The 25,473-nt window shown below is 42.2% G+C and overlaps 1 protein-coding gene across 3 annotated transcripts; it reads left to right on the top strand.

Annotated features, from left to right (window-relative positions):
- Positions 1-1,638: 1,638 nt before the first annotated feature.
- LOC139313078 (glutathione S-transferase kappa 1-like) lies at positions 1,639-23,762 on the top strand. Of its 3 annotated transcripts, none has more exons than XM_070938439.1 (9): positions 1,639-1,836; positions 7,511-7,592; positions 8,757-8,885; positions 9,067-9,167; positions 10,637-10,672; positions 12,199-12,315; positions 13,336-13,429; positions 15,741-15,805; positions 23,438-23,762. In XM_070938439.1, exons 1-8 carry the CDS (start codon positions 1,666-1,668, stop codon positions 15,782-15,784), a joined length of 774 nt encoding a protein of 257 aa, XP_070794540.1. In that variant the 5' UTR covers positions 1,639-1,665; the 3' UTR covers positions 15,785-15,805; positions 23,438-23,762. The 3 variants fall into 3 exon arrangements, with proteins under 3 accessions (XP_070794540.1, XP_070794541.1, XP_070794539.1); XM_070938440.1 differs by having other exon boundaries at positions 23,443-23,762; XM_070938438.1 differs by having other exon boundaries at positions 1,641-1,836; positions 23,557-23,762.
- The last annotated feature ends 1,711 nt before the right edge of the window (positions 23,763-25,473 follow it).

Below are 25,473 nucleotides of genomic sequence, written 5' to 3' on the forward strand. Positions count from 1 at the left end.
TAATTTCTCCTCAGTGGATTTTAAAAAAGGATTTGTTGAAATTGTCAAAGATTTCATAAGAAGTGACAGTGAGAATATGAACAGTGATATGGATAATTTTTCAGTGCTGGAATTACAAAAGAGACTTGATAAAGATGCCAATAACGAGAGAAGAGGTAAAAGAATACGAGAAAGCAGAAGTTTAGACTTCGCTTTTGTTGATTTAAGATGGAGTGGTAAAGCCTTAAAGATTTGATTGTGGAAAGTGTGTTTGAGATATAGGATGAAGAAGTGATTGGTTTTTTTTTTTTCATTTGAGAAAATGGTGGCAAGTTGTTGGTGTTGATTGTTCTTGCTGAGGAGGAAGAGATGGTTATTTTTTTCTTCCTTCCTTCTTCCTTTTTTCTTTTTATATATTTTTACTCTATGTAGACTGTATCAGTTTTATTTGTGTAATGTAATTTTTAATAAAATTATTGCAAAAAATAAGACGTTTTAATGAAACAAAACACAAAATCTTGGAAATTGTCATTGGTGCCTGAAATTCCGATCTGTAAGTAGAGTTTTTTTTGAATGCTTAAATCCTTTTCTTTTGCTCATCCATCTGTTGCTGCTTATGTCTAACATGCTTCCTAATATTTTCAATAGTTATTGTTATTTATTTAAATTTACTGGTTCCCAATTCCAATTGATTCTAGGTGGGATACAAAACTACAGAAAGCATAAGAATAGGCAAAAATGTTAAATCAAACACAGTCCAGACTAAATAATCTAATAGACAACAAAATCAACAAAACATGGCCTTCCTCATAAATTCTCATAGGTTACTTTACTTTGCTGTATTTTCAGATGGGCTAGTTGTAAGAGGTCTTGTAAGTACTTTTGCCATTCCGTGCCTAGGAAACAGAGGTGCAAACATTACAGAAAGTACTGGTGTTATGGTGTTTTTAGAAATTGCTCACCAACCACCAGTTGTTCACTTTCGATTGTTAAAAGTGAAACAACAGGGAAAAAAGAGAATTCATTTCTTAATGACATTTCATTTATGATTGTGGGATACTAACAATCCTGGATACCTGATGACCGGGAAATAAACTGTCCTCAACCTGGTACAATCTAAAAGATATATACTACGCACTCCCGTAATTCTCAAATCTAAAAAAATTGGAAAAGGACGAACTGCCGATCAGAAAGGTCGGCAGTTCGAATCTCTAGTACAGGTCTCCTGCGTGAGTAGGGGGTTGGACTAGATCAGGGGTGGGCAAATGTAGCTTTTTTGCAACCTGTGGACTTCAACTCCCAGAATTCCTGAGACAGCCAAGCTGGCTCAGGAATTCTGGGAGTTGAAGTCCACAGGTTGTAAAAGAGCCACATTTGCCCACCTCTGGACTAGATGACCTCCAAGGTCCCTTCCAAGTCTGTTACTGTTACCCGAAGGTTGCGCGCGCGCGTGCGTGTGTGTGCAGATACTTTTCGACTGTTGCACGCAGGCCCCCCCGTAAGTGTGGAAGGAACTGATGACTTCCTCCCGAGCAAAGCCAGTTGCCGTTGTTATTGTGGTTGCGGCTGCTGGTGCCGCCCAAGTGACATTTCCCCGCCTTCCTCCGCTTGCCGAGAGGGAACCCTGGAGTGGGTTGGGCTCCGAAAGCTGCACGTGACGACGTAAAGCGCGTCTTGGAAGAGGGGATGTTGCCTTCGTCCCTTCGCTTTGGAAGTATGTGGGCGCGCAGGTTTTCCCTCGTTAACGTGGCTTTCCGACGGAGCATGGCTACAGCGCCTGGGAGTTCGGAGGTCAGCAAGAAGAAGGTGGAGTGTTTCTACGATGTCGTATCCCCCTACTCCTGGCTTGGCTTTGAGGTAAGAGCGCTGGCAAAAGCCGTGTGAAAGCAGAGCCGCCTCCTCTTACCTTGGGTCTTCCAAATCAAGCAGAGTTTGGGAGCCTTACCCGTCGGGCTTCAGTCCGATTTCCTGCCGTATTAGGTGCGATTTGGAGTAGGATAACAGTAGCAATGGTAGTTTATTTAAAAATATGCTTTTAATAAGCGCAGTAAGACTTAGAAGAGTAAATCTGCAGTACAAAAAGAAATCAGCTTTGATTCCTGTACAGTGAATTGCACCTTCAGGTGACCAGAACTTTCTTGGTTTAAAGTCCCGTAAAGTCATGCGGTTTGCTAATGTGGAGATGCATGACAGCAACGGCCCTTTCTTGAAGTCCAGTTGCCTTTTGGGACAACCATGACCTGGATGATTGAGAAGCTCCATAGACGCAGGGTGATGACATTTTGCAAACGGGACCTCTTTACACTACCTGCATCTTGCAATAAGGAGTGCACCTCCTTCCTCCTTCTGTCAGCTGGGCCAGCCTCCAAGATACTGTCTGTTGTTGACCTCACCCCATTCCTAAGAGGTCTGGAAGGGGTGCGCATAAGTGCACCAGCGTGCCTACCGTCCCTCTCCTAATATTCCTTTTTACTAACTCTTTTCATGTATTCAAATTATGTTTATACTTTTACCTGTTATCTTATATATGCTTGACAAAATAAACTTATGATTATGATTTTAGTATTCTTCGTTTCACCATTTAGCTATTTTTCTTAACAGTTACCATCTTTTGATCCCTGGTTGTCTTGTTCCTCTCTCCAATAAGTTTGTACTCCTGAACTTTTGTGGGATTCCCCCAGCAGTAGGAAAAGCCTCTGTTGACCTTGACAAAAGTTTGCAACTTCTGGATAATGTTCAGTATACTAAAAAATCCTCATCTGGAAATAACTCCAGCCTAGAAAAAAAAGGGAAAGGGGTAGAAGGAAACTCCCCCCCCCAATTGTCAGCAATTATAACAAAGCTTCTAGGACTTTCTTAGTTTCAACTTTGACCCACTTTTCTGTGACTGCTGAAAACATTGCAACAGTTGTCCTGTCTGCACTATGTATATGGATTGTGGTATGTTGGGAATCCGAGTGAAATATTAAACTAAGCTGTGTAGCAATAAGTCAGATAAGCCTGACTTCAGTTTGAATTATTGGATTTTGGAACTATTTGTAAATATGGAGTGTGTTACCTTGAGTTGGATGAAAGCAAATCCTGATATATATGAATATTTCAAAATACTTTTGTCAAGTGGGAAATGGATCATATCACATATGGATTCATTATATACAGTTATGGTATATATCCGTGATGGCGAACCTATGGCACACGTGCCACAGGTGGCACGCGGAGCCATATTAGTGGGCACGCCAGCTCAGCTCTGGGGCGCATGCACACGCCGGCCAGCTGATTTTCGGGCCTTCTGGGGCCACCAGAAGTAGGGAAACAGGCTGTTTCCTGCCTCTGGAGGGCCTGGGGGCGGGGTGGGGAAGGCCCTTTTTTCTTTCTTACCTGGCTCCAGATCCTCTCTGTGTATCTGCGAAGGGCAAAAACAGCCTTTCCCACTCCCTTGGAGGCCCTACGGAGTTCCCGATTCCCGGTGGGACAGGAAGTGACATTTTTTCCTGTCCCCAGCCTCCAGAGACTCCTAGAGGGGCTCCTAGAGACTCCTAGAGAAGTTCTGGAGGCTGGGGACAGCAAAAAATGTCACTTCCTGTCCCACCGAGAGTTGGGAAATGGGCCCTTTCAGCCTCCTTAGGGCCTCCAAGGGAGTGGGAAAGGCTGTTTTCGCCCTTCCCAGATACACAGAGAGGATCTGGAGCCAGGTAAGAAAGAAAAACGGGCCTACCAGGCCATCATGTGCCAGGAGCGGGGGGGGAGGGGGTTGCGCATGCATGCGCATGGGCACGTGCGGGCGTAAGACCCTCCCCCGGCCCCCCCTCTCCTGGCACGCGATGGCAAAAAGGTTAGCCATCACTGGTATATATATTTGGTCTGTAAGAATCCAAGTCTAGATGTTTAGGGGTTTCAGAATCTTTTTGTTGCCATCTAGTGGTGATCCCTATTTTTGCAGTCCCTATATGCTGTGTACAAGTATTCCAATCTTGAATGTTTATACAATATGGCTTCCACTACCAGGGTATCTTAAAGCATTATTTCCAAACTTTATCAATTTTACCTGGGAAATATATTAATTCCTGCTGTGAAAGAACTGGTTTCAGGGCCGGATTTTCCTATAGGCTAACTAGGCTTCAGCCTAGGGCCTCAAGATCAAGAGGGGCCTACACAGTGGTGGGATTCTGGGGGTTCTAGGGGGTTCGGCCGAGCCCTTTGTTAAATTGCTGGCTCGCCCGCCCCTCGCCTCCCACCCGCGCGGCGCCAGCCTACCGTAGCCAGGGCTGGGCAATTGTGGCTCTTTTACAACCTGTGGACTTCAACTTCCAGAATTCCTGAGACAGCTTGGAGGAATTCTGGGAGTTGAAGGCCACAGGTTGTAAAAGAGCCACAATTGCCCACCCCTTCCCTAGCCTGAGTTCCGCTGCCTGGGATCCACGTGGGCTGCCACGTGGTTCCCCACCGGCTCCGGATGGAGAAAGCAGCTTCCAGCCTTCGCTTACCCTGCCCACTCCCCATCTATTGCTGCCTCCGATGGCTAGAGGAAAAAAAAACTTCAAATTCTTGCCGCAGGGCTTCAAAGGGCCGCCCTAGAGCCAGTGCTGCAGCCGAACCCTTTGTTAAATTGCTGGCTTGCCCCGCCCCTCCGCACCACTATTTATTGCCAATCAATAGTGGTGGGCGAGGGGCGGGGGAGCCAGCAATTTAACAAAGGGTTCGGTGTTTTTTTTGTAATTTTATTGGCCCCCGGAGCTTCAGCATAGGCTAATTAGCCCTTGCTTAGATCGGCTCCCGACCCCCAGCTGATTTGCTCTCAGCTGTTTTGCTCACGGATCTGCTATACTGAAAAACGAAAGAGAAAGTAAAGCAGGCTGTTGGCTTTGCACGTTGGAAAATTAGGCAGGCAGATTTCTTTTTCCTCACCAAAAAAGGTAGGTGCAAACAACAGGAAATTTAGGGAAAAAGAGGAGATTTTAAAACACAAAAGAAAAAAAGCTCTATTTAACTAGGGAATTGTAATAATTGAGATACTATTAATTGTATATTGTGTTGAAAGCAGAAATGGTTAAGTTGTGGTTTGGAGGAATATATGGGGGAAATTATTTGGTTTATTATTATTGGTAAATATAATTAATTGTAAGAAATTGGATTGCATGGAAATAATTGGAATATTCATGTTCATATTGATTAATATACAAAAAAAGGTAGTTATATAACTAATTGATTTATATTAAAATGTTGAATTCATATTAAACAACTAATATTACATAATTAACCAATGTGAGGATGGATATAAAAATAGATGACAATGGGAAGGGGTATAATATAGAATAGAAGGGAAAAATTGAATTTGATTAAGATTAGAGATGAGGATGAGGGTAATATTGGTTTTTTTACAAAAATAGATGAGGAATAAATATGGCAAAAAGGAAATATAGAATTTGTAAATTTAATTGAAATGACTAAACACTGTTTAAATTTGTGAACCGGCCAAATACTCTGTTCAAAGAAAATACATTGTATGTTTGTATGTGTGTTTCTAATTATTGTTATTTATTCATATTTGTTCTCTTTTATTCTTTAAAGTTTAACAATTCATTCTTTATCTTAATATCTTTATATTTGTTTGGGGTTGGCTTTCTTCCCTTTCATCTTTTTTATTGTACAGCAATCTTTCTCCTCAAACCTACCACCTCTCTTTTCTTTCCTTCTTACTTTCTCTTCCTCCCCCTCTTCTTCTCCTCCCTACTTCCTCTTCCTTTCTCCTTCTCCTCCTCTCTTCCTCCCTCTCTCTCCTACTCTAATTTCCCTTCCCTTTCTTCATCCCTCTCTATTGCTGTATCCTTTTATGCATATGGACTACTCAGAGGGCTGAAAAAGTTATTTCTGACTGGTCCTTGCACTTTTGACCAGTCCTCGAACTTACGACTGTCCTCACATTTTACATTTTTGCCCTATCTTGTCACCATGGTGAAGAGAAGCAGTTGTGAAATGAGTGACATGGTTGTTAAGAAAGCTGCACGGGCATAAATGTGAGGATGGTCATAAGTGTGAGGACCGGTCAAAAGTGCGAGGCCCAGTCAGAAATGACTTTTTTCAGCCCTCTGAAAAAAGTCTATGCACATAGCCACGCCCACCCGGTCACATGACGAGCTACCCACGCCTACACAGTCACGTGACCAGCTAGCCACGCCCACCCAGTCACATGATTGCCAAGCCACACCCCCAACTAAGCCACGCCCACAGAACCTGTTGTTAAAAAATTGAATCCCACCACTGGTGAAAGGGCCTCATAAGTGGAATAGCCTAGGGCCTCTTTCAATCTAAATCCGGGCCTGACTGGTTTGCAAGTAAACCAAATGGATAACTTCGTTTATTAGGAAAAGAAAGCTATGTTTACTGTGATGTTTTGATTTCCTTATTTTGCTAATATAGATTTTTTTCATTCTTTTTTTTCCTGCAAAGAATGTTTAATATTTTGGATGGTTTGATGTCCGTGGGTTATGATGCATAGTATTACTTAAATTATCAAAGTACTTTATTCCCATTTCAAATTACAGTTAAAGATAGTCCCCAACTTAAGGCTGATTGCTTAGTGACCAATCAAAGTTATGACAGACTCCCCCCTCCAGGTACTAAAATAATAAAGATGGGCTTTAAAAAAAAAAATAGCCACAGTTTGTGTTTAGTTCCTGTGATACTTTACTTTTCCTGGATTTATATCCTAATAAACTTACACCTGATTTTCAGTGAACATATTATGATCTTCTACGATAGTGTAGCCTATGAAGGTTCATGCCAAATGATAAACTTGTTTGCTTCTGGCATCTTGTCTTTAAATAGATGCATGTGGAACCATTGTGGTGTAGTGGTTATAGTATTGGATTAGGGGCAGGGAAGCCCAGCTTCTACTCCCCCCACGCTATGGAAATACTGGGTGACCTTAGGCTAGTCGCTTCTTCTCAGATCAGCCTACTTCACAGAAATATTGTGGGGAAAAATAGGAGGAAAGAATGCCGTGTATGCCACTCTATGCTCCTGAAGGAAAAATGGATATATTTGTGATAGCTCTCTTTTCCTATTGTGGAGCACACCGATTCTTTTACCGTCTAATCTTACAGATGTTGCTTTACATTTTCCGATTTCTAGTTCTCAATACAGGTAATCCTCGATTTACATCCATTCATTTAGTGATTGCTTGAAATTATACAATGGCACTGAAAATAGTGACTTGTGAGAGTTTTTCTCAATTAAGATCATCCCCATGGTTACATGATCAAAATGCAGATACTTGGCCATTGGCTCATATTTATGATGGTTGCAATGTTCTGGTGTCGTGATCACTTTTTGCAACCTTCTGACAAGCAAAAGTCAACATTCACTTAATAATCCTGTTGCTAATTTAACAACTGCAGTGATTAATTTAAAAACTGTGGCAAGAAAGGTCATAAAATACGGCAAAGCTCAAAATGTCTCACTTTTAGGGTTCAATTGATCATAAATTGAAGACCATCTGTAATAATATTAATAATCCCTGTAATCTCTGTAGATTATTTGCAGGTACCGTACCATCTGGAATCTAGATCTGCATTTGCGGCCAGTTTTGTTTGCAGGGATAATGAAGGCAACTGGTAAGTAAGTATTTGATTGTTTAACTGACCTTAGATGAAGATTAGACATACTCCTGTAGCAACTATAGAGTTGCATAGAGTTGCAAAACTCTAGATCGGTGATGGTGAACGTATGGCATGCGGAGCCATATTGGTGGGCACATGAGCTCAGCTCCGGCGTGCCAGCTGATTTTCTGGCCTTCTGGGCCCACCGGAAGTCAGGAAACAAGCTGTTTCTGGCCTCCGGAGGGCCTCTAGGGGGGTTGGGAAGGCCTCCCCAGGTTCCAGAGCCTTTCTAGGAGCCTGGAGAGGGCAAAAATGGCCTTCCCCACCCCCCGAAGCCCTCCAGAGGCTGGAAACGGCCCGTTTGCTGACTTTCAATCAGTCTTATTAATATTTTGGTCCATTTTTAAAGAACTCTTCAAGTAATTCAAAATTTATACTGGATTGGCCATTTTAAACCATTTAAACATTGATAAATGCACTTTCCGTTTTTTTCTTTATGTGTGGTTCTTTAGTCCCCTCTAGTGTTCATTTGCAACATTCAAAGAATCTCCGTTCCTAATATAGATTTAATTCTGTTCTCACTGGTGTATTATTTAATTGTATACTTTTTTTCCAAATTGTGCAAATGTTTCAAATTTATTTATTTATTTGGAAAATTTATTGATTGATTCCGCTGGTTTCCTATTCTGTTTCTAACTTTCCTAATCCTTTTTCCTTTTTGTCAATATATTGCTTTTAAACTCTTAAAATCTCTATTTAAAAATCCTTATATCAAAGAGAAAAAAAAGTAGAACACCAGGTGTCAAATTAAACTTGTCATTTTTGAATGTCTCTGTTGTCCATGAGATCATTAAATTGATAATTTCCAAAGGTAATTAGAAATGAGTGCAGCTGGATTATTTTCCTATTTAAAGGCTTTGCTGGGTTGAGAGCAAGGTCTCAGCTGATGCTCAATCCTGTTGGGAATTGCCACTGTCTAGTATGATTTGTTCGCAGTTAACTGTGTACTTGGCTGTTCAGTAACAACTAATTTTGGTTGAATTTCTTAAAGTAAAAAAACCCAAACAAAATAAATAATTTCTTCTCTCCATGGTAATAAATACAGAAATAAAACACAAACACAAAATTAAAGGTTTACTATTGAAATTATATTTTGTGAATTGCAATCTTTTGCAACAGGGAACCAGCCTCCAGCAATGCTTTCCAAGAAAGGAGAGTATATACCAAAGGATGTCAGTCGAATGGCAAAGTATTGCCAAGTGCCAGTGAATTTCCCGAAGGATTTCGTAAACTCTGTGATAGTGAAAGGTAATGAAAGAGATTGTTTTCTCCAAATTGGTGCCAGTTAGGCATTTTGGAAATGATGGTTTCCGCCCATATGGAGGACATCAGGAAGTCAAATATGTCCTTTTAAAATTAAGGGTATGTTTGTCCCCCCTATAGCATTTATACAGCTTTTCTAGTGCACCTTTGTCTCTATTGTTCACAGGAAGTCTGCCTGCCATGCGTTTCATCACTGCTGTGGATATAGCAGAACCTCAGTTTCTGGAGCCTGTTTCTAGAGAATTCTGGATGCGCATTTGGTCCAGGGTAAGTATTGAGGTTCTCCACACATATGCATCTTTCTTGGCATTTCTCTATCCTTTCAGATGATCACTTAGGCAAGAAAGTTGAAATCATCTTAATGAGACATGCATGCATGTCAGTCAACTAAGTGAAATACAGAATACATGGGGGCCTACAGAAATTTAAATATTCTTTTTTGTTATTTACTTTTTTTTTTTATTAAAAAGTTTTACAAAAAGTTTACATATTTCCACCCCCCACTTCCCTACCCCAGCCTCCCCCCTCCCCCCCTCCTCTTCCCAGAACAAATTACAGGGTATAACCTTCAACAATCATGATCAATCCTAGTCTAAATAATTATAACATTCCACATCTCTTGTTCCTTCAATTCCCTAATTACCCGCCTAACTTGATTACTTAAAGACACACCAAATATCTATATAGTCATTCATAACCTATCTGCAATTTCTTATTCCGGTACTTGTTTTGAATATAATCTATCCATCTTCTCCAGTCTCTTAAATATCTTTCATTTGAATGATCCTTCAAGTACGCCGAAATTTTTGCCATTTCCGCTAGGTTTGTAACTTTCATTGTCCACTCTTGGATTGTAGGTAAATCTTGCTTCTTCCAATATTGTGCCACCAACAGTCTTGCTGCAGTTATTAAATTCAAAATCAATTTAGTCTCTATAACTGTACAATCCGTAACTATACCCAGCAGAAACAGCTGTGGTGTAAATTTCAACCTCTTTTTAAGAATATTTTGTAAAATCCACCAAATTTTTATCCAAAACGCTTTAACCTTTTTACATGTCCACCAAATGTGAAAATAAGTGGCATCCTCACAATTACATCTCCAACATTTTGGTTGTACATTCGGTTACATACGAGATAACTTTTTTGGGTCTAGATGCCATCTATAAAACATTTTATAAAAGTTCTCCCTTAAATTTTGCGCTTTAGTAAATTTCACATTTGTCACCCATATTTTTTCCCAAGTTTCCATCATTATTGGCTGTTCAAAGTTCTGCGCCCATTTTATCATACAGTCCTTAACTAACTCTGTTTCCGAGTCCATCTCTATCAATATATTATACAATCTTTTTATGTGCATTGGGCTTTGGTCTCTAATTTGTTTAATTAAATTTTCATCACTTTGTATAACACCAGTTTTCTGGTCTTTTCTCCATCTGGCTTGTAATTGTACATATTGAAACCAACTTAGAAATTTAAATATTCTTTAAGACCCAATTAAATGAATAGGGTAGCCTGGAATTTCAGCTATATCTTATTTTCCTCTTCATTCTCTCCCTATTCCCCAGGTACATTAAATTAGGGAAATTGGACCTATTTGTCCAGTTTGATTTAGACAAAGGCCATTGTTGTCCTTCATAGTTTTTGTTTAGTTTCGTTTTCTTACCCTCACTATTTCCCTGGCCCATCTTATCCACAAGCTTTATTAATCAGTTGCCATATTTTTTGTTTTTCCAGGATGAAGACATAGTTCAACCAGAAAGTATATTGGCAGTAAGTTTCTGCTTCTCTTCATGTTCTTCTCTTGCTCTTCTCCTTCAGGGTGTTTAGATGCAAAAGGGCTGGTCTGTGCTTCTGGCTGGATAATTCTGAAATAAATTTAAATTGGAGAGTGTTTAGATGCCTGCTGACTTAAGTGTGGAACTCTTGTAGCACTATCCATGCAGAAGGGGACTTGTGTGGCTTTGTTCTCAACCTCAGTCATGAATTCTTTGAAGGATGTAGACATCTTTTATTCTTTTAAAATTAGCAAATTGGGAGAAAATAAGTTTGTCAGTAGTGTGATCACTGGGTGTGATGCATGGAAATGCAGTTTTCCTAGGACTTAGACTATTAAAGCCCATATAATCTGTAGTTTAGTTTTTAAAAGAATTGTATGCTACTTAATTTATATGAAATATTATCTCAAAGAGCCTGTAGTACAGTGGACTAAAGCACTGTTATTAACATCTGGTGCTTGCAATTACTGCAAGTTCAAATCTCATCAGGCTCAATGTTGACTCAGCCTTCCATCCTTTCAAAAGTAGGTGAAATGAGGACCCAGATTGTGGGGGCAATAAGCTGACTTTGTATAAATATACAAAAGTATGAAGGCTATTGCTTAACGCATTGTAAGCCGCCCTGAGTCTCCGGAGAAGGGCGGATATAAATTAAAGCAAAAAAAAAAAAGTCAGTAAATACTCTGCAGTTGATTTATTCATTCCTAGAATCTTTAGGCAGAAAAATTTCAGCCTAAGACTCTGGAAATCCCAGAGAGAGAAGGAAAATTTTACCAGAGAGACTAATAATAATAATCCAGAAGAAATCTGGTAGTAATTTTATAACTAATAAAGTTTAAGAAAGGGCATAAACTTCCATACGCAATAGGTTATTTCATCATACTTCATCATGAATTGCAGCTCACAAAAGCTGAGACCCTTTCATAACATTTGCTGCTCAGAGAAGGTGCTACCAGACTCCTTGTGATTGTGGACTGCTGTAGGTTATCGTCTTACTGTTGGAGTAAAAAAAGAAGTCTTATGTGAAAAAAGAGAATCCATTGTCTAAAGAGAATTTAAGTATTTTAGTATCTAAGAATAGAAGTTAAATCAGTACCAGCAAACAAAAAAGAAGGTGTTGAAGAATTGGAGTTGGGCCACAGTTTAGTATGCTCCTGGCCATTTTGTTTCCAGTTCAGTTAAGTGTCAGTATTAGGTATTTTTGCAAACCGTTTCTTTCCTTTATAATATCCTGTTTCCCCCAAAACAAGACATCCCCTGATAATAAGTCCAATCAGGCTTTTGAACTCATGGCAATAAGGCCAAGCACTTATTTCAGGGTTCAAAAAAATATAAGACAGGGTCATGGTATCTCAGGTGGTATATGTGTCTCTCAACATGAAAAGCTGCCTGAGGTTTTATCCAGTCAACTTTACACTGCCCAGAGTCCCTGGGAGATTGGCAGTTAAGAAATATGTAGTATAAATAAATAAATAAACTTGGCTGCATCTTCTAGGATATTTGGTTTTCCCACCCCCTCAGGCTGCAGAGAAAGCAGGGTTGTCCTCAGACAAAAGCCAGGAGCTTCTGAAAATGAGCACCTCATCTGAGGTGAAGAATCGCCTGAAAGAGACAACGGACGAAGTCCTGAAGTTTGGGGTAAGGGGCCAATATTTTATGAAATATATCTTCCAGTCACAGTCTGCTTTCAAAAAGATGTAGGGTCTTGGGAAGCTGAATTCTTTAATGCTCTGATGAGCAACTTTGTTGGCTAATGAAGTCACCTTAGAAGACCTGTATCCCCTCAAAACCCTCTGGCTTGTTTTTCCTGCATATTTGTAATTATTATCCATAGCTAGCCTTGAAATATTGCTGTCAAATTCATGAAGAGCAGGGCAGATGGGCAGCCTTATAACAATATAATGTAGCAGAGCAGCAAGGTAACTGCCTATTACTTCCATCTAGTGAGCTATTTTATAAAACTATTCCACATATAGATCAGTTTGAATTGATGTGTAATAATGCGTAAGATCTGTTTATGAGGACTGATGCATACTTGTGTGCCAACATTGCTGCAGTGAAAAGCAGTGAGAATAATCCACATTATAGCCAATGGGAGATAAGTAGGGTTTGCTTAGGAGCAACCATACATGTGCTTCTTAATCTCACTTAAGGTTTATAGTTTAAGATAAAATGCACCAGCACCTACCGAAGTATAGATAGTTGGATGGCTGGCAGAACTGTGAAAAACAGTGATATTCAGAACACTCAAAAAGTTGACAAAAAAGGCAAAGACTTCCTAAAGTTGGGAGATTTTGCAAGTGTGGCAATTGATCTATCTTTCCTTTTATGGCTTTTGATCTGTTTTCTACTTATCCAGGCAAGCAGGTGACTTTTGATGGTATTTGAACATATTTCCCTACAAAATAGCATTGGTGTGGTGGCACAGGTGAATTGGACCCATTTCCCAGTTCTTGGATTGGGGGGCGGGGGGAAGCAATAATGTGCGTTTTTTAAACTTTAAAAACCGTCCTTGGGAAATGGAGATTAAACGTGCAGCCACCTAATACAGAAGCTAATTGACACATTGCAACTCTTCTGGTTTTCATCTGTTACCCTGAACTAGTTAGATGAAGCAGAATTTTCTACTTATATCTTATGCTGGGTTTTCCCAAATAGGCATTTGGAGTGCCATGTTTTGTTATCCAGACTGACGGACAACCCCAGCTTTTCTTTGGTTCAGATCGTGTAGAACTACTAGGAAATGTTTTGGGTGAGTGTTATGAATATTTTTGTTGTGAATTATTTTCTTTAGGTTCCATCATGGACCAAACATTACAAAAGATGATTTTGTTTGCTTGTAACTTCCATAAAAAATGAAAAAAAGGAAAATCTTGAATGTCTTGGGTTTGGGGGGAAATATTTTGCTGCTATTATCATTTAACAATATGGAAGTTGTTTGCCTTTATCTTCTGGCTTTTGTTTTTGTTTTATGTTACAGTGTTGCCCCCAAAATCCATTTAGCTTTCTCAAAACACTCAAGTTGACATCATCCAGCTGGGTTCCCTGTTGCTTCAAACAGCTTGCTATTACCCTACTCTATCTCTGAGGACCTTAAACAGGGGTCCCCAAATCCCCGGGTCATGGCCTGTTTTAAACTGGGCCACACAAGCAATGGGCTAGCGTTCACGTGTGCGAAGCTCCACTCACATGAGCAATGGGCACTTGAGTAGAGGACGCTTGTACTTGTGTGCGAAGCTCCACTTGCACAAGTGGAGGGTGCTTGCATGTGAAGCTCCATTCATGCAAATGAAGCTTTGTGTACAAGCACTTTCCGCTTTTGCAAGTGGAGCTTTACACGCTTTACATTTGTGCAAGTGAAGTGTGTGCACCTGGCGCTCACATCAACGGAACTCTGCGTGCACATGCGCCTGCCACTCACGCCCACCCCATGCTGGGCCAGGCCACCAAGATGGAAAGGTTGGGAACTGCTGCCTTAGGAGGCCTATATAAGTGTTGTGTTTACTGAGTACTAGAAAGAAAAAGGAGAGAAATATGTCTTAAGAATTTATAAAGAGATGTCAAATATCCTCATAATTTAAACATTGTGTAAGTAGGGTGTAACTTACCCTTTGTATAATCCTACTTTTGTTCTAAAGCTCATGAAAGAGGAAGAAAGAAGTTTTTTCCTGACTATTGATGCTTTTATCCAAGTTCCTTTTAGGTTTTCGGAATTACTTTAGATAGCAGAAGTAAGAGAGCAAAGGAGTCTGAATGAAACTCATTGGGAAAAACCTGGAACAGATACAGCACAGAGCAATTTCTTTGCTAAACTGCCAACTTCTTTTAGAGGGGAAACATTTTTTTTGGTTTTTTTATAATTTGATTGACCTAGTAGGGTTTTTTAAAGTGAAAATGTTAAGGTTATCCTCCTGTGCATTTTAATCTGGAAGTACTGTTTGAAACTGAAGAGTTTTGAGTTGTCAAAAGCAGTCTAAAATTGGGTGAGATCACCCAGAGTTTCAACTAGTCAGCAAGTAATGCTTTGGAGATACTAGAAGAAAGCTGCTGTAACATAGTGGCTAGAAACATCCTCTGGCCAATGCATTTCAATTTCATCACAAAATTTTCCAGCTGAGAATATCAAACAGACTCAGTATAACCATTAATATGGATCTAAGCCTCATTGATTTATTACTGAAACAGAAGCACTCAGTAAGTGAGCAAGCACTACTCTGGACTGAGATTCCTCAAATAGTGGCTTGTAGGCAGTTATGCATTGAATAAATGTAATACCTGGCGATGTGGACTGGATTAGACTGACTTCTGAACTGAAAACAGGCTCTTTGGGAGGGTGTCTTTATAAGATGGGAAGAATCCCTGCAATTGTGTTCTGAATTGAACTGAATCATAACCTTTTTATATAACCAGCACACCGGAGTATTCCAGACGTTGATCTGCATAAATGGGATTTGTATATGTTTTACACTTTTACATTTGGATGTCTTTCTGTCATGCCACAAATCAAATATGAGAGGATAACAGAAGTAGTAAAATGTGCTGCAAACTATTTCTTTCAATTCTGGAAGAGTTTTCAGGACCTTTGATAAAAGTTCTGGGGTCTGGTATACAGTGCAGTATTTTGGGCTGCACAATAAATATTTCTCAGATAATTAGAGGATCATCTATCTTTGTTTCTTCATACTGTATTTTAGGGTTAGAGTAGAGTAGGTACAAATCATACTTTGGACTCAAGTCTTGAATACAGTTGGACAGCCTGGAGTATTGAGTCAAACTGGATCTTGTGAGGTAATAAAGCAAACGCAATAATGTTTTTGTACTAATAATTAGAGGTGTGTGAAATATTTCAAGCTCAAAACATTTTAAATACATTTCAGTATTGCCACAAGTGTTTGCTAAATGGCCCTTGGGACAGGGTTAGAATACTTTAGTCAGATGAGGGCAATTGTTTCAGATCTGAAAGTTTGAAGTGTAGGAGGAGATGTAATTAAATTTATCCTCATTTGTGGTTGAACCTATTTTCTGAATTTGATTTTTTTGTTTGGTATTGATTTTCTTCACAGGAGAAAAGTGGCTGGGGCCAGTTCCCACATCATCTAAGCTCTAGTTCTCAGGAGCAATGAGAAAAGTAAGCAACCTAGTAAAATTATAAACCTTCCTACATATCCTTCCTACTTTTACTAGATGACTGGCATTGGAACTGGCTTAATATAAAAGATCATAATAATTGTCTTCAAATACCATGTGGCTGCCAAGATTGAAGGTCTCAGAGCAGAGAGCTGTTATATACCCCTTCTTGCAGTCACCGAGTACCAGGATCTAGATGGCTCCTAAAGGTAATGAATTGTCATGGAAAGGTCCAGGAGATCAGTTCCTGGTAGAATAACATCTGGTTACCTGCGATTGATGATTCCCTCAAAAGATGAAACCGGTCACCTGGTGGTCAAGGTAACTGACAATTCCCATGCGTTAGGAGTCTCCAGTATTCAGGTTGCTTGTCTGCAAGAATTATTTTCTCTGTCTTTCACCCTTTACCTCAGCCACCTCAGCAATGAGCTATAATAAGTCTAGTTGAGAAAAGCACCTGTCTGTAAAATTATTAGTAGGTTACTTTTCACCATCATTACCATCATTCACCATCATTTATATAATACTGCATTTTACCTCCTCTCCTTTAGCAACAACATTGTTCCAGAAACTTTGTCATTAAGGGAAATAGTTTCTAAATAGGTCTGCATTAGAAGGAGAGAGAGAGATGCTGTGAAAATTACTGGTTGCTGCCTTCTTATTCAGATGAAGTTTTATGCAATTAGGGTAGTGTTACTTTCACTCCAGTGTGCATTGTTCTTAGGCACAAGAAATTTGATCATATGTGTGTGCATTTGGTCAGAAAATGAATTTTTGTTACCAGTTATTACTGTTGTATATGCAAATGGTCACTAACCAAGGTAATTGCTAACTGAGTAGTGATTGTATATCCTATCTTTTATCTATGAGCACTGATCGACTCATGATGTTCCCTACCTGTTTTCTATGTTTCAGTGAAGAAATCATAGGTTGTCATCAAACTGGAATAGAAATACTGCCCTAGAAACAGCCATTTATTTGAATGTGTTAAGATGTATGTCAGTGTTGTGTTATACATGTTTATGGGTACTAATATACTCATTATATGATAACTTGATTGGAAAGACAAGTTGTGAGGGAGGGAATGTCCATTATAGCACAAATTCCAGCACTCATACTGATTTATATCATTTATGTGAAAGGGGCAAGAGATAGTTTGAGGGATGGGCTGAATGAATTCCCACTTGCTCATGAGGAGGGTTTATGAAAACATCTTGGCTCACTGCACCATTCAAGGAAGTTAAGAGATTTTCTGATTCAAATACAATTGAGAATAATCTTTGATTGAATACAGGAGAATTTTAAATTAGATATTTCACAAAAACAAAAGGTTGCTAAGATCTTTGTGCCTTCTATTCACACTGTGCTTACTTTACTCAGATTTTCTTGTAATAGCTATTGTCTTCTTTTTTGACTGTTAGGAATGTTTTAAAGAAAGTGCTTTTTCCTCCAAATTAAACATTCAGTTTGAATCTTAGATTGTGGGGAAGTCAGAGCTAGGAATCTTGGCTAGGATCCTCTTAGATATTGTAAACCTTTAGCTTATAAACATGTTTCAACTGGCTACTGAATAAACTCATTTTCTGAGTCAAGACAATTCAATCATAATAAACTAATAGAATTGGCTGGAGTTCTATATCACACACAAGCTAAGTAGGATTAACATGCCCGTTCAGCCTTTAAAATACAATGCAAACTCTTGTTTATTACTTCTCTAAAGTTAGAGATTGTCAGCCTCCGCTTTTCTATTGCTTGCTTGCTACGGCTGCCATTGAAAGGGGGGGAGGGGGGAGCTGTCTGGATAGTTGGGAGGGGGGAAGTGAGCTGGTGGAGTGAATTGGAGAAAGTTTTCCTCAGCGTTTCTCTGCAGCTGGGAGGTGTGCTGATCACCAGTCAAGGTCAACCGTCCTGGCATACCAGAAGGATGGAGCCATCAGAAGCTGCACCCCACATGATCCCTTGGGGGGATGTGGATTGGATAATCCTGACTGGACCATTGGGGGGAGGGTTTTAAGGATGCTTTCTATATGTGATTTTTGTGCCTATTGCCTAAGACCTTGCTTTTCTTTGGTTGCATTCAGTTCATACTCAGTAAAAGTACCTTTCTCTATGAAAATGGAGTCGGGGTTTTTCTTTCTTGAGTACTGCAAGGAGGCATACCTGACAGATCTTCAAAGCTGCAGATGAATTGTACATTATGAGTTGCTTTGGGGCAATTGGGCCATTCCAAAAGTGTTGGAATGCTTTACCAGAATACACAGGATGAGACATCTTGTGTGTAAGATCCTCCTTCTGCCCCTGGTAATTATGTTGCTTATATTTATTGCTAAAGGAAGGCTCCCTTAGCTTTTTTTCCCCCTAGTCTCAAATTGCAGGACTCCTACATCATACAAAACAGGTGTGGTGGCTCAGTGGCTTAAAAGACTCTGGAGAAGGTCTATACTCCAGCAGTTTGAACCCAACCCCCTCCCCCCAAGTGAGCTCCTATCACTTATCTCAGTTTCCGCCAATCTAGCAGTTTGAAAGCATGTAAATGCAAGTAGATAAATAGGTACCACTTCAGTGCAAAGGTAACAGCGTCCCTTGTTTTGCTGCATGCATCCCCATGAAAAGAATAGTGCGGTATTCAAGCTGGAGCTTAAAAGTATTTATCAGCATGGCAAGCTCCTGATGTAGACCGAAAATAGACAAGCTTTCCAGTGAACTGAAATGGCAAAAGACACTTTCCACCAGAAGCTAGGATAGACACAGAATTAGGGCAAGACTTTTAAAGTGACTGAAACATATCACTCTAGATAGGCAAATTCCATATAATACCAGTACTCACTCACTCTGTCTGTCTTCTTCTTCTTCCCAGCTAATCATAGCCTCCAAACGTCTAGGATAAAGACAACTGTTCCCAAGTTCTGAGTTAAAATATGTATCCCTTAAAGTTATAGACCATCTCAGTCAAGAGGTTCATCTAGCATTGAATAGTACTATAGGATTGATAGTATTAACTATTTACTAGATAACTATTAATACTATAGTATTGGAGAATGCTAGCACAATAGTATTGATGATGACCTTTTGACATCTGTGGAAGCTTACAGCCGAATTTCCAGAAATGAAAAAGGGTGTTAGGTGTGCTTCTTTCAAAGTCCAGGAAAGAATGAGCCAAACTCCATATTTTATAGAGTAATGTACTTTTACTGGAAGATGAAATGAACGCAACCAAAGGAAAGCTGTGGGAGCGCACGGGTCGATGGGAGGTTGTCGGAAGCAGCAGGCGGTCTCAAAGATAGCTAGGCCCTATGTCATGGAGTGCTTTAAAGGTGATAACCAACACCTTGAAGCGCACCCGGAAGACCACCGGGAGCCAGTGCAGCTTGCGCAGGAGTGGTGTTACATGGGAGCGCCATGCTGCTCCCGTCACTACCTGTGCTGCTGCGTTCTGGACCAGTTGGAGCCTCCGGGTGCTCTTCAAGGGGAGCCCCATGTAGAGAGCATTGCAGTAGTCAAGGTGAGAGGTGACGAGGGCGTGAGTGACTGTGCACAGGGAATCCCGATCAAGAAAGGGCCACAACTGGCGAATCAGGCGAACCTGACAAAAGGTCCCCTGGTTACAGCTGTCAGATGTTCCTCCAAGGACAGCTGCATATCCAGGAGGACTCCCAGATTGCGAGCCCTTTCTGTGGGGGCCAAAGACTCGCCCCCAATAGTCAGTGATGGAGTCAACTGACTATATCGGGATGCCGGGAGCCACAGCCACTCAGTCTTGGAAGAGTTGAGTTTGAGCCTGTTCCTCCCCATCCAGATCCGCACAGCCTCCAGGCAGTGGGACATCACTTCAAGGGCATCGTTGGGGTGGCCTGGGGTGGAGATGTACAGCTGGGTGTCATCAGCGTACTGGTGGTATCTCACCCCAAAGCCATGGATGATCTCGCCCAGCGGCTTCACATAAATGTTGAACAGAAGGGGCGAGAGGACCGATCCCTGCGGCACTCCACAAATGAGAGGCCTCGAGGTCGACCTCTGCCCCCCTGCCAACACAAACTGCGACTGGTCGGAGAGAAAGGAGGAGAACCACCGCAACACGGTGCCTCCCATCCCCAACTCTTCCAGCTGGTGCAGCATGATACCATGGTCGATGGTATCAAAAGCCGCTGAGAGATCTAACAGGACCAGAACCTGTTAGATCAACCCCTGTCCCGAGCCCTCCAGAGATCATCAACCAACACGACCAATGCCGTTTCCGTGCTGTGCCCAGACCTGAAACACAACTGGAACGGATCTAGATAGGATGTTTCCTCCAGGAATTGTGGAAACTGTCGTGCGACCACACTCTCAACAACCTTCGCCATAAAGCGAAGGTTGGAGACAGGATGATAGTTAGCCAATATTGCCGGATCCAGGGACAGCTTCTTGAGGAGAGGCCTTACCACCGCTTCTTTCAAGGCAGCAGGGAAGTGACCCTCACTCAACGAAGCGTTAATAACACCCTGGAGCCAGCCTCGTGTAACCTCCCAGGAAGCCAGTACCAACCAGGAGGGACACGGGTCCAGTAAACATGTGGCCGCACTAAGTCTCCCCAAAATCCTGTCCACATCATCGGGAGTCACAGCATCAAACTCCTCCCAGATAACATTCTCAAGACTATTGCTCGTCACCCTGCCCTGATCTACCCAGTCAGAGTCCAAATCCCCCCGAATCTGAGCGATTTTGTCATACAGGTATTGTTCGAAATCCTCCGCCCTGCCTTCCAAGGGATCCTCCCACACTCCCGGATGGAGCAGGGAGCGGGTCACCCTAAACAGGGCGGCCGGACAATTCCCTGATGAAGCAATAGAGGCGGAAAAGTAATTAAACTTTGCCGTCTTTATCGCCACTAGGTAGGCCTTAATATGCGACCTTACCAGTGTTCGATCAGAATCAGCGAGACTGGCCCTCCAATCGCTCTCCAGGCGTCTTCCGGCGCTTCATTTCCCTCAGCTCCTCAGTAAACCAAGAAGCCACCCGGGATCGGCACCGAGTCAGAGGCCGCAAAGGCACGACTCGGTCCAGGACCCCACCAGCTGCCCGATCCCAGGCGGCTACCAGTTCCTCGGCCGAGTCGTGTGCTAGATCCTCAGGAAATGGCCCAAGCTCCATCTGGAATCTTATCAGGATCCATCAGGCGCCTGGGGCGGATCCATCTAATTGGGTCAGCCTCCCTGCGGCGGGGGGCAGCGGTTCGAAGATCCAGGCGAAGGTGTGAGTGGTCAGTCCATGACAAGGGTTCCATGTCTATATCCCCTATAACAAGACCACTCAACCACGGGCCAGAGACAAAAATCAAGTCCAGAGTGTGACCTCCCCTGTGAGTAGGGCCATGAACTAACTGGGTCAGGTCCATGGCCGTCATGGAAACCATGAACTCCCGAGCCACCTCAGACGTTTCACCAACGGATGGCAAGTTGAAATCACCCATGACTAAAAGCCTGGGTGTATCTACTGCCACCTTGGCTATCACGTCGAGTAGCTCAGGTAGGGCTGTTGCCACGCGGCAGGGAGCCAGGTACATAGGGCAACAAGCCCATCTGAACCCCACAACCCCACCTCACAAGGAGGGACTCACATCCGGCTATCTGAGGCACAGCGGTCTCCCTCGGACCCAGATCCTCGTTAATAATAACCGCCACCCCCCCCGCCCCTCCCCTGGGCCCTCGGCTGATGGAATGCCCTGAAGCCTGGTGGGCACATTTCAACCAGAGGGACACCACCCTCCGGGCCCAGCCAGGTCTCCATAATACCCACCAGGTCCGCTCCTCCCTCTTGTATAAGATCGTGAATGAGGGGGGCCTTGTTAATCACGGACCTGGCGTTGCATAGCATCAGCCGAAGGCCCAGATCCTGAGTATCTAAGCCACCTGGTATCCGAGTGGAGCCTTGGGGACCGGGGCAAGCAATTGCTCTCAGACAGCAAGTGCGAGCCCCCAACACATGATATGGTCCCCTGCTCCTGCCATATCTGCCCCTCCCATCTACTGTACTGATGGTACAACCCTCATAGGTATCGTCCCCCATCCCTTTCCCAATCCCTCGTCCAGCACCCCCCGGATCGTTATCCTGTGCCGGGCTCGGCTCTGACCCTGGTGAATTTCCCCCCCATCCCCCATAGTCGTCTTCCCAATTTCTCTAAAAAGATTATTACAAACCCCCCTCCCAGAACCCCTTAAGATCTTAAAAAATTTCCCTAGAAAACCCCACAAATTCTTCCTTGTTCCATGCCATCTCTCCGGACTCCAAAGTCCGTCATCGAGATAGGCCCTCGGTAATGTGGAGGGCCAAGCCTGCGAGAGGGGAGAATCTCGCAGGACGAGGAGTTCCGACACCGAATACATATAATCATCAGGGGAGACAAAATCCAAGGGTAGGGGACCACCGATGTTACAAAGATAGGGAAAATTCCAGTCTATGGTCAAGCCACCAAGCTCCATTGTCCTCTCACGGCAATGGCAAAGGAGGTGCGTGTCATTCGACCCCGGAAGTTTCCAGGGCAGCCGTCCTCTTACCTAGGCCGACCCATAGGAATTTAGATGGAAAACCCGAGCATGAGTTTTTCCTTTTGTTCTTGCAGCCACACCGCCTCTCTCTTATGTGGTCTGGAACTGGTTACTCCCTGGGGGGGGTGTCCCTCCCCAGTGCGGCAGCCTTCCTACTCCTTTCGACCATCTGGTTTTCTCAGTCTCCTCTCTGAGCCGGAGTTTTCTCAACCATTCGGCAGTTTCTTCCTCTGTTTGAAATGAAGGCATCATAGAGCCCGATGCTCCCATTTGTGCTTCTTCAGCTTCCTGATCTGACATGATCTGGATCACAATCCCCTCGGTGGTTATCCGGGATGACTGGAGTGAGTTTCAGCTTAATGTCAGGTGTACTTCCTTCAAAGTCCAGGAAAGAATGAGCCAAACTCCATATTTTATAGAGTAATGTACTTTTACTGGAATATGAAATGAACGCAACCAAGGAAAAACTGAAACTAAAGCAATAGGTGCGAAAGTTGCATATAGAAAGCATCCCCTCCCACTGTCCATCATCAATCACCCAATCCAAAGGTCTCCCAGAGGTCAGGTGGAAGCACGTCTGGCATCGTCATCAATCAGGAACACGATGACGGTTGACCCGATAGCCACTTTGGTGATTAGGTTTCGTTTCTTCAAAATCCACCAGCTTGCTTCCCTCTCCCACGCTCTTCCCTCCCCCGTTTCTTATGGCAGCCAAAGCAGAAAGTCGGAAGCTGACAAAGGGTTTTTTATTCCTCTTCCTCTGAGTCCATTTTTTTTTTAAAACAGGAAGAAACCCACAGGAGGGTTTTCCCTAAAACACCTGCCAAAATGTAAAAGCGTAATTTAAATAACTTGCCATTGTGTTGAAAGTTAACTTAAGCCCAGTGCTAGCAAAGAAGGGACTATCCTATTGTCTGTTTCCAGAAAAAGTTAATCTACTAGAGTTGGTCAATGGGCTGTGCCAAAAATGTTCTTCTGCAACGCACCACTTTTTATTATGAATCTGTATTATCAGCTCCCTGCCTCATGGGGTTTTCTCCCCTCCCCTCTCTCTCCATCACCAATCCCTTGGCTGGATTCTGGCATTTAAAACTCCTTTTTCTGCCCAGTCCAGAAAAGAAGACAATGTTGAGACAGCTCATCACCTCTTAACCCTCAGCTCTCGTGATGCTGCACTTAGAACCTCTTCCCCAGATATATACACAAACTCAGCATCTTTGATTTTCAGGCAAGCCAAAAGAGAGAATTCCTGGCAGAAGACAAAGCAAGTGGGGAACAGTGGGACAGCAAGCAAAGGAAAATTTACCCACCCCCAACTCTCCTTTGTGGATCAGCCTCTCCAAAGATGCTTTTTACTGTCATTGGAGTTTTAATGTATCCGCTTTGAGTGTCATCTCTATCTTGTTCTAAGAATAAATCAAAACCAGACTGCTATGACTTTTCCATGTTTTTTTTTAAAAAAACCATTGCACTGTTGACAGTTCATCATCGTGGCATGCGAAAAAGCACTGATTTTTTTTTAAACCCAGTAATTAAATCTCAGGAGATACAAGGCACAAGGTAAACCACAAAAGGAGCGGCTGGACAAACAATGCGATACAGGAATCGTGGCAGCGGGGGGGAATAAAGAGACATTCTGTTCTTGAATGTGCTACATACCATAATTGCATGGAAGCGAGGAAAGGTTTGATCTGGAAATGAGAGAGGGTGGCTACTGGCAGTTCACTACTTCAGCATCACAGCACACAATTCCTAAAAACAAAATATTCCCTTCACGAGAGGGAACAATGGGCTCATTCCATCAGGGATGATCGTACAAAGTTGGCTCTGGGGTGGCTTTAAAGCCTGGATCCAAGGCAAAAATCCCTATCTGATCAATCTACCTGTCATGACACACACACTCTCTCTCTATTTGCCTAGAAATCCTGTTCAGCTACATAAAATTTGAAACGATGGAATGATTTAATAGTCTACTGGAAAATCATTGGCATCCTTCTCTCTTCCTTCTTGCATGCATCTCACTTGTCCTTGATCACCTCCCAAAGATCTTTCCTCTCTCTCCCCCTGCGCTCTCTGTACCTGCAAGGCTACAGTAAACAGAGACCAACCTCATGCCTTTTCCTTGTGATGATGCTCTTGTCTTGGTGGCTTCTCCAGTGGAGGGCATCTGGGGGTGGTGGTGATGTCTCTCCTCCAGATGAGAAAGGTATCCTCTTCCTCCTCCTGCTTCTCCACTCTGATCAGAGAAGGTTGGCTTTGGCTTGCTGGCAGCTGCCTTTTCCTGATAGTTGGGATTAAACTGGTTCCTTTCCAGATCAATCTAGCAACTTGTCCTGTTCTCGCCCTCCCTGGCTCTCCCCGCCCATACAAGGGGCTGGGATGAAAGAAAAGTTTCTTGAGCTGCAGTGGCAAGCAGCAGCAGCGTCTCAATTCACTAGTTAGTAGATGAAGATAGAAACAATTGGTAAAACCAACAGAAAATACCAAGGATATAATTGCTCTACAATATGTTCTGCTTAAATCTGAGGATTTATGAGTTACTAAACTACAGTGCCTAATTTTAAACAGTACATGCATCAATAACTGTGCATCAAACCTGCTTCATCTTTAGCTCCAGTTTATGGCCACTGATGTATCATATTTTTTATGAGTTTAGGGGCAACAATTGGCTGTGAAATAAATCTGTGAAATGATCTCTCTTTCTTAATCAGGAGAGAAAAAGAGGCCAAGAAAATAGAGGGTGATGACTAAATGAATGGGAGGTGCAAGATGTACAATGCAAAAATTACAGGAGAATGGGCAAGCATTGATGGGGTGCATTGCTGTCTGTGAATGGATGGAAAGAGAATTTAATCATGTTGTGTTTATGTGGCTAATGCCATGTTCTCTTTTGGCTTTAACTCACACATTATTTATTTATTTGATTCAGTTTCAGGGCCACCCAACACCAAACTGACTCATAAAAGTGTAATTTATTACTCTGGCAGTTAAAGATGCTTCCTGACCCTGCCCTGGAGTTATCTTTTTAAAATATCTCATGGAAGTTGCTTGTTATATACTTCTTCATTACAACCATACCAAAATAAGAGCGCAAAAAGGAATAAACAGCAGACAGAATGAGGTACATAAGGACATACATCATGTA

The sequence above is a fragment of the Pituophis catenifer genome, unplaced genomic scaffold (assembly GCF_029215685.1).
Source record: "Pituophis catenifer annectens isolate HBS135680 unplaced genomic scaffold, rPitCat1.0.hap2 SCAF_2, whole genome shotgun sequence".
NCBI lineage: Eukaryota > Metazoa > Chordata > Lepidosauria > Squamata > Colubridae > Pituophis > Pituophis catenifer.

Bases quoted from the DNA above. Each gene is read 5' to 3' on its own strand.
- LOC139313078 (XM_070938439.1), top strand. From the start codon at position 1,666: ATGTTGCCTTCGTCCCTTCGCTTTGGAAGTATGTGGGCGCGCAGGTTT. The intron at 1,837-7,510 runs GTAAGAGCGCTG...TAATCTCTGTAG, and splicing joins ACTCCTGGCTTGGCTTTGAG to ATTATTTGCAGGTACCGTAC. The intron at 8,886-9,066 runs GTAATGAAAGAG...TATTGTTCACAG, and splicing joins AAACTCTGTGATAGTGAAAG to GAAGTCTGCCTGCCATGCGT.